Here is an 8,485-nt window from a genome sequence, read left to right as displayed (position 1 = left end):
TTGCCCAGGTGGGTCTTGAACCCACAGGCTCAGACAATCCACTCACCTCAGCCTCCCAAAACACGGGATTACAGGCTGAGCCACCAAGCCCAGCTTGTTGTTTTTACTTTTATTGTAGAGACTAGTTTTCACCAAGTTGCGCTGGCAGCTCTTGAACCACTGGTCTTAGTCCTCTCGCCTCTGCCTCTAAAATGTTGGGACTACAGGTATACGTCACCACACCAACATTTTTATTTTTTATAGACTAAGTCTTGCTGCGTTGCTCAAGCTGGTCTCAAACCCCTGAGCTCAAGCAGTCCTCCCACCTCAGCCTCCCAAACTGCTGGGATTACAGCTGTGAGCCACTGCCTGGCCCAATTTTTTTTTTTCCCAAATGAACTCTAAGGAGCCAAGTATTCAGCACTGCTTCATTTGAAGAGGCTCTGGGTACTGTGAGCTCCCTACTTTAGCACCCCCACTCCTAACTCAGGGCTCTCCTGACCAGTTTCAAAGCTCCAAGGCAGAACCTGGGTTCACAGTCACCTCCCTTGTGACCCTGAGTGTTCACTACTAATATCCACAGGTGGTCATCATCTCCAGCACAAATTTGGTTAGTGTGTTTTCTCAATTCTGTGTTTTTCATAGGTTTTATTTAAACTTCCACTGGGCACGGTGGCTTACGCTTGTAATCCCCAGTATTTAGGAAGGCGGAGGCAAGATGATTGCCTGAGCCCAGTGGTTTGAAACCAGCCTATGCAACTTGGTGAGACCTCATCTCCACAATAAATCAAAAATTAGCTGAGTGGTGGCATGCACTGGTGGTTCCAGTTACTTGGAAGGCTGAGGTAGAAGACTGAGCCCAGCAGGTCGAGGCTGCAGTGGCCGTGAGCGTGCCTCTGCACTCCAGCCTGGGTGACAGAGTGAGACTCCTATTAAAAATAAAATAAAAAAGAAACTTACAGTGTTTACCAGTTTGCCTCCTGGAAAGTGAAACAGATTACAAAGAGAGGTAGTGAGTAGCTAGTAAACATAAAAATGATACTTGGCTTGATATTTGGGTATATTTGCTGTGTTTGCATGTGAGTGTGATTTTTTTATTTGTTTGAGTTGGGCTCTCTGTTACCTAGACTGGAATGCAGTGATTCACTGTAACCTCGACCTCCTGGGCTCAGGCAGTCCTCCTGCCTCATCCTCCCAAAGTGCTGGGATTTTAAATGTGAGCTACCACACCTGACCAAGTGATTTTAAATGTTTTCTGCTCATAAATGTTTCCTCATGGAGGTAAGTACAGCTCCACTGGGATGTGTGCAGAGAGCAACACCACAGCCAGGCATTCCTCAGAGCACACAGCAGTCTGGTGTAAAGCTAGGACTTTTGATTACGAATGTGAGCACCAGGGATTGGCTCAGAGACAGGATCCCCAACCCCCGGCCATGGGCACTCTCCTCTCCCAGGGTGTCTCTTTGGAGTTCTTCTCGGGGTGGTGCTACTTCCTCCCACTCCTCTACCCCTGAATCTGTCCGTTTTCTCTGGCATTGTAATTGAAACTTACCTTCTATTCAAGAAAAAAGAAAAATCAATGTCATGGTGTGGCAGAAAGCACTGAACTTGGAGCCAAAAGACCCATGGGCAGTCCAGCATGGTGGTAACAAGCCCAGACTTCGGAGGTAGGATGCCTGGGTTCCACTTAGTGTCTCTGTGGCTGAGATGAGTTTGTTGCAAGGAATGAGTGAGTTGATCTGTGTGGCGTAGTGCCTGGCCCACCAGAACAAATGAGCCTGGGGAAGACTTGACCTTGGAGTCCCAGGCCCTGTCAGTGACTGTGTGACTGAGCATTCTCTTAAGTTGCGAAATTACCTGGGTCTCATCTGCAGAAAGCGGGACCTGCACAGAGTCGTCCCTCAGAAGCCGCCCTTCCCATTTCTGCAGACACTCTTGGCCCTGGGTGGGGGGTTGTTAAGCGGGATAGAGCACACAGCCAAGATCGCCAGGTGGCCGTTGGCATCATAGCTGGTAGCAAAAGTGGTTGCCTGAGGGCACCTAGACTAGTGTTGCCAAACGTCTTCCGGTGGTCCACAGAAATCTATTTTACATGGTGACCTGATGTGTGTGTGATTGTAGCAAAAGTTCCATGAAGCAGTATTTATTCTTGCTACATGTGATGCACTGTAATGTTTTCTGTATTCCTTGGTTATAGATATTTCTTTTTTCTTTCTTTTCTCTTTAATAGAGATGAGATCTCACTGTGTTGCCTAGGCTGGTCTTGAACTCCTGGACTCAAGCAATCCTCCCATATTGGCCTCCCAAGTGCTGGGATTACAGGCTCAGTTGAGCCACTGTACCAGGCCACTTCTAGTTGTTTTTTGGGTTTTTTTTTTTGAGTTGGAGTCTCACTCTGTCGCCCAGACTGGAGTGCAGTAGCATGATCCCGGCTACCTCAGCCTCGACCTGTTGGGCTCTGGCAGTCCTTCCGCCTCAGCCTTCCAAGTAGCTGGAACTACAGGCGCGTGCTACCACACCCGGCTAATTTTTGATTTATTGTAGAGACGAGGTCTCGTCAAGTTGCCCAGGCGGATCCCACTTCTAGTTCTTAAAAAGTAAAAATTGGACTGGGCGCAGTGGCTCACGCCTGTAATCCCAGCACTTTGGGAGGCTGAGGTGAGAGGATTGCCCGAGCCCACGGCTTCAAGACCAACCTGAGCTACTTGGTGAGACCTCATCTCTACAATTAAGGAAAAAAAGTAGCTGGGCATGGTGGCGCGTGCCTGTAGTTCCAGCTACTTGGAAGGCTGAGGCGGAAGGATCGCCGGAGCCCAGTAGGTCGAGGCTGCGGTGGCCGGGAGCAGCCATTGCACTCCAGTCTGGGTGACAGAGTGAGACTCCAACTCAAAAAAAGGAAAAAAAAAATGTGTATATATTTTTTTGGTACTCCTGGTATTTTTCAATTTTCTATAATGAAAATATACTTCATGTATAATCAGAAAACTTTAAGAAAGAAAAAAGTTACTGCATATAAGGGAATATACTCAACCTTTTCTAGTTATGACTTAGGAGCATCTAATTTAAACTTATTAATGTCCTGGTCTTCAGATGTATTACTGGTGCCCAACACTGAGCCACAGGCTATGCCAATGTGTGATAAGGCTTTCCCAGGCCTACAGTGAGAAAAAGAAAAAAATAAAATGACAACAGTTGGTTTCTTTATTTTGTTTTTTTTTTTTTTTAGAGCGTGGGTACATGTGAGGATTTGCTACATAAGTAAATTGCGTGTGGTAAGGTTTGGTCCCACTCTCCCTGGTAGTGGACATGGTCCTGATACAGCTGGTTTCTTACCATGCTAAGTGTATTCAACTTAAAAAGGTTCAATTCTAAGAATGTCTCCTTCCTAGTCTTCTGGCATTGAACTCTCTCAAGTCCGTCATGAGGCACCTTAGTTATATAAAATATAAAGTTTGTTGAATTAGAATATGTGTAAAAGTAATTGTTGGCAACATTTCTCTTGAAGATGCTTCAGGCATTTCTGGTCATTATTTTAGAATACTCTGAGTCTCATAGCATTTTAATTTTTTTTTTTTTTTTTAGTTGGAAGCTCACTGTATCACCCAGACTGGAATGCAGTGACCGCTCCCGGCCACTGCAGCCTCGACCTGCTGGGCTCCGGCGATTCTTCCACCTCATCCTTCCAAGTAGCTGGAACTACAGGCGCACGCTACCACGCCTGGCTAATTTTTTATTTATTGTAGAGATGAGGTCTCGCCAAGTTGCCCAGGCGGGTCTCAAACCCTCGGGCTCAGGCAATCCACTCACCTCAGCCTCCCAAAGTGCGGGATTACAGGCTGAGCCACCGAGCCTGGCCAAAATTATTTAAAATTGCATTTATGTTAAAAAAAAAAACAGCCTTTAAAATGAGTCTTTTTGTTTCTTTTTTTAAGACTTAGATTATTAGGGTCCCAAGAGCAATGGAATAGATCTGAACTTGTGTTGTCAGCCCATTCATACCAGGAAAATAAGACCCCAGTTGTTGAAACCATAGGTAGCTGTTTTTGAGTGAACCGTACAGATCATTGCTGCTGTTAGCTTTGTGATTCATGGAAAATAGGAGGGAAAGATCATGAGAATCATTATTGAGAAATCAGTCCTTAGGTGTAACCTGGGCACAAAGGAAAGGCATTTGCAGACTCAAAGTGCGAGGATATTGGCCTCATGGAAGCCATTATCTGGTGCCAAATCGTGTCTCAGGCTGTCTTGATGTGCTGGGAGGCCTGCCGACATTGTGTCAGAGGGTTTCTGCTGCACTTGAAGCAGCTATAGGCACTCACTGCTCTGCACTGTCTGCACGTCAGCGCCCCAGGAAACAGTTACTGAGTGTGTGGGTCTCTGGCCATTCCTTCTCCACCGCTGTCGCCTCTGGTAAACATTGGGAAGAAGCTGTGAGAGGAGGCAGCTTCAGCTGTGTGCAGTCTGCTGGTTTCTACCCAGGAGTGCTGGGGTGGGAGGCTGCAGTAAAGCTGAGAGTCGCTCTGGGTGTGGCGAACCTGTGGGTCAGGACCTGGGGTCCTTCCTTGGCAAAGTCAATTTTGTAAAGACGTGATGTGTGCCAATACACAGTTTTTCTCTCCAGGTTTTTTTTTTTTTTTTTTTGAGTCAGAGTCTCCCTCTCTCACCCAGGCTGGAGTGCAGTGGCACAATCATGGCCACCGCAACCTCAACCTGCTGGGTTCAGGCGGTTCTTCCACCTCAGCCTTCCAAATAGCTGGAACTACAGGCACATATCACCACACCCAGCTAATTTTTTGATTTATCGTAAAGATGAGGTCTTGACAAGTTGCCCAGGCTAGTCTTGAACCCATGGGCTCAAGTAATCCTCTCACCTCCACTTCCCAAAGTACTGGGATTATAAGTGTGAACCACTGTACCTGGCTTAGATTATTTTTAACACAAATCATTCAGAACTACTGCTAATACTTTTCAGTAGCAATCAGTACACAAAGTCAGTCTGAGGGAGGGAGAAGGTAGAACCAGGGCTTCACATTTATTAGTGTTTCGTGACAACCCTGTGGGCTGAGCATGTTCACTGCAGCAAGAATATTCATCTTGTAACCCTCGGAACATGCAGACCAATAGGCTTTTCGTGTTGCTGCTGTGGAGCTGAGGTCTCACTATGTTACCCAGGCTGGAGTACAGTGGAACAATTGCAGGTCACCATAACCTTGACCTGCTGGGCTCAGTCAGTCCTTTTTTTTTTTTTTTGAGTTGGAGTCTCACTCGGTTGCCCAGAATGGAGTGCAGTGGCCGCTCCCAGCCACCGCAGCCTCACCTGCTGGGCTCCGGTGATCCTTCTGCCTCAGCCTTCCCAGTAGCCGAAATTACAGGCATGCGCTACCATGCCCGGCTGATCTTTTTTTTTATTATTGTAGAGATGAGGTCTCACTGCTCAGGCGGGTCTTGAACCCATGGGCTCAGGCAATCCACTCACCTCAGCCTCCCAAAGGCGCGGGATTACAGGATGAGCCACCGAGCCCGGCTCAGTCAATCCTTTTACCTCAACCTCCCAAGAAGCTAGGACAACAAGTATGCACCACCACGCCTGGCTACATTTTTTATTTTCTGTAGACACAAGGTCTCACTGTTTTCCCTACGTGGGTCTCAAACTCCTGGGCTGAAGCATCCTCCCCACCTGACCTCCCAAGGTGCTAGTTACGGGTATGTGCCAACATGTCTGGACTGATACAGCTTTTTGTAGGGGAGCATAAGTACAGTATTAGACATACAGTGTTCATGGCATAATGGTTTATGCTGTGAGATAAAACTGATTTCTTACCTGTTTCAGGTGATATGCGCCATGGCTATGCCTACTGTCAGATTGCTTGCCGGTGATTTAAGAAAGCCAGATACCTGGATTGGACTCTGGGGTGTGCTCCGAGGGATACCTTCTTCACACAAACGCTGTATTCCCTGGAACCGATATTTGTATTTTTCTAGCACCAAGTTAAATGCATCACATTATAAAACACTCTTCCATAATGTTTTCTCACTGAGACTCCCGGGGCTTTTAATATCTCCAGAATATGTTTTTCCACTTTCCATAAGACTCAAAAGTAATATAAGCTCTAAAAAGTCCACTAAAAAGCATCTGCAAAAAGTAGAAGATGAAGAGGACTCTGATGAGGAGAGTGACCATGATGAGATGGACGAGCAGGAAGAGGAGCTTGAGGATGACCCCAAGGTGGTCAAAGACTACAAAGACCTGGAGAAAGCAGTGCAGTCCTTCCGGTATGATGTCATCCTGAAGACGGGCCTCGACATTGGAAGGAAGTGAGTGTGTTCGTGCATTTACTGTCAGCTCCCTTGTAGTCTTTTTGTCTTAATGCAGCATTCCAAGCCACGCAACCTGTGTTGTGAAGAACAACTACAGATATGAAAGGCACTCATGGGCAACCCATTTCAATTGTTTCACTTTATAGATGAGAAAACTGATTTCTAAAGAAGTCAAGTGACGTCCTGCCAATCCTATGTGCCATATTTCCTTGAATGTAAGACACGGTAGACTGTAAGATGAATCACTGATTTAATAACAGCTTCTTGAGGAGGAAAGGAATCACCATATTAGCTGTACATAGCAAGCACAAAATATACCTGGATATTTCACAAATGCCATAGCGTGAGAAGGTACCTCTAAGAGGCAACAGGAGTGCAAGGTGGTAATTAAGGCAGGCTTTGGAGCCAGAGTGCTGGGGTTTCAGCCCTGTCTGCATGTGACCTTGGGCAAGTTGCTTAAACTCTCGGCCTCAGTTTCCTCGTCTATATGAGGGATACAGAGAGTGGTTGCTATGATTGAGTATGTATTTACCCAAGGCACTTACAACACTGTCAACACAGTAGGTATTCAGTATATGTTGTCTATTATGGAGAGAATGCTGGGTGTGTTCATATATAATACATAAAGGTACTAAGTGTAACTTTTAAGATTTCCTTACTATTCTTATTCTGTGCTAGACTAATTACGTGAGAATAGTGGTCCTCAGCCGGGCTCGGTGGCTCAGCCTGTAATCCCGTGCCTTTGGGAGGCTGAGGTGAGTGGATTGCCTGAGCCTGCGGGTTCAAGACCCGCCTGGGCAGCGAGACCTCATCTCTACAGTAAATCAGAAAAATCAGCCGGGCGTGGTAGCGTGCGTCTGTAGTTCCAGCTACTTGGAAGGCTGAGGCAGAAGGATCGCCAGAGCCCAGCAGGTCGAGGCTGCGGTGGCTGGGAGCGGCCACTGCACTCCAGTCTGGGCGACAGAGTGAGACTCCAACTCAAAAAAAAAAAAAAAAATAGTGGTCCTCATTGTTTGTTAATTCCTTTAGCAGTTGATTCTGTGTATATCACATACAAGGAAGAATTGTGATGAATACATGCAGAAAGATTTCCTTGTGCAATTTATACCTTTATGGCCTAACTCGGTGATACAGTTTAATTTTTTAACATGAAGCTTAAGAGATTCCTGGAGATAACTCTGAGTTCACGGACCCCCCTCAGCATCCCGATCAGGATTTGTTGAATGTTCTCTAAAACCCAGCAAACTCATAGGAGGCCTCTCCTCTCCCAGAGGGCAGCCAGGGAGTCAGATCCCCAGAAGGAAAGGTGCTCGTTCTTAGCTGCATCCTCCACTGATCAGGTTGTCCCAATGACTTGCATTCCGAGGGATGGCAGCAGCAGACTTGGAGTTTCCCAGCTCAGTAGACTAGCAGAGGTTTTCCTGATGGCCTAGTCATGAATGTGGTGCCTGGTTTTTCTGTTATAACACAGAGCAAGTATCTGAGGGGGAAGAAGTGCCCGCTAAGGTTGGCTGCTGTGAATCACCAGAACTGTATGTGGCCTGGCCTTGCGGTTTCTGCCCAGGGAATCAGGTGGAGAGCCCAGGCCCCATCCTGAATGGAGCTTGTATGCATGCTCACACTTCTCTTAAGCCCCAGTAGGACTAGCAGACCTTGGCATCTATTCAGAAGTGCCTTTTGGTCTCCCTGTTTTAGATACATCAGAGCAGTTGACTGATTTTTCCAGTACCCAAGATGAAGATTTTGTGGGACTGTTACAGTAAACATTAATGGCAAGTGTTTTTCTTAAATGTATATACAGTTGACCCTTGAATAACATGGGACTTTAGGGTACCAACACCATGCAGCTGAATATCCATACAAAACTTGTGATTCCCCAGGCAAGGCATGGTGGGTCACACCTGTAATCCCAGCACTTTAGGAGGCTGAGGCGAGAGGATTGCCTGAGCCCAGCAGTTCAAGACCAGTCTGGACAACACAGAGAGACCTCATCTCTATTAAAGAATTTTTAATAAGGGTACCTGCATAATCAACATTTGTATACCTAACCCTGAATTGTACCCCACATTTTTAAAATAAAAAATAATAAGCCAGGCTCGGTGACTCAGCCTGTAATCCCATGCCTTTAGGAGGCTGAGGTGAGTGGATTGCCTGAGCCGGTGGGTTCGAGACCCGCCTGGGCAGGCGA

The 8,485-nt window shown here is 46.6% G+C and overlaps 1 protein-coding gene across 1 annotated transcript in view; it reads left to right on the top strand.

Annotated features, from left to right (window-relative positions):
- The first annotated feature begins 1,625 nt into the window (after positions 1 to 1,625).
- CUNH6orf203 (chromosome unknown C6orf203 homolog) overlaps positions 1,626 to 8,485 on the top strand; it is a 12,418-nt gene continuing 5,558 nt past the window's right edge. The window contains exons 1-2 of the mRNA XM_008053266.2: positions 1,626 to 1,646; positions 5,810 to 6,294. Of these exons, the coding sequence (XP_008051457.1) occupies positions 5,822 to 6,294 (473 nt within the window). The 5' untranslated portion in view covers positions 1,626 to 1,646; positions 5,810 to 5,821. The remainder of the gene's footprint in view (positions 1,647 to 5,809; positions 6,295 to 8,485) is intronic.

This window comes from Carlito syrichta, unplaced genomic scaffold, assembly GCF_000164805.1.
Source record: "Carlito syrichta isolate Samal-C Ts95f unplaced genomic scaffold, Tarsius_syrichta-2.0.1 Scaffold288002, whole genome shotgun sequence".
Classification (NCBI taxonomy): Eukaryota; Metazoa; Chordata; class Mammalia; order Primates; family Tarsiidae; genus Carlito; species Carlito syrichta.
Note: the sequence above shows the minus strand (reverse complement) of the source record. Positions and strands in the feature narration are given on the sequence as shown.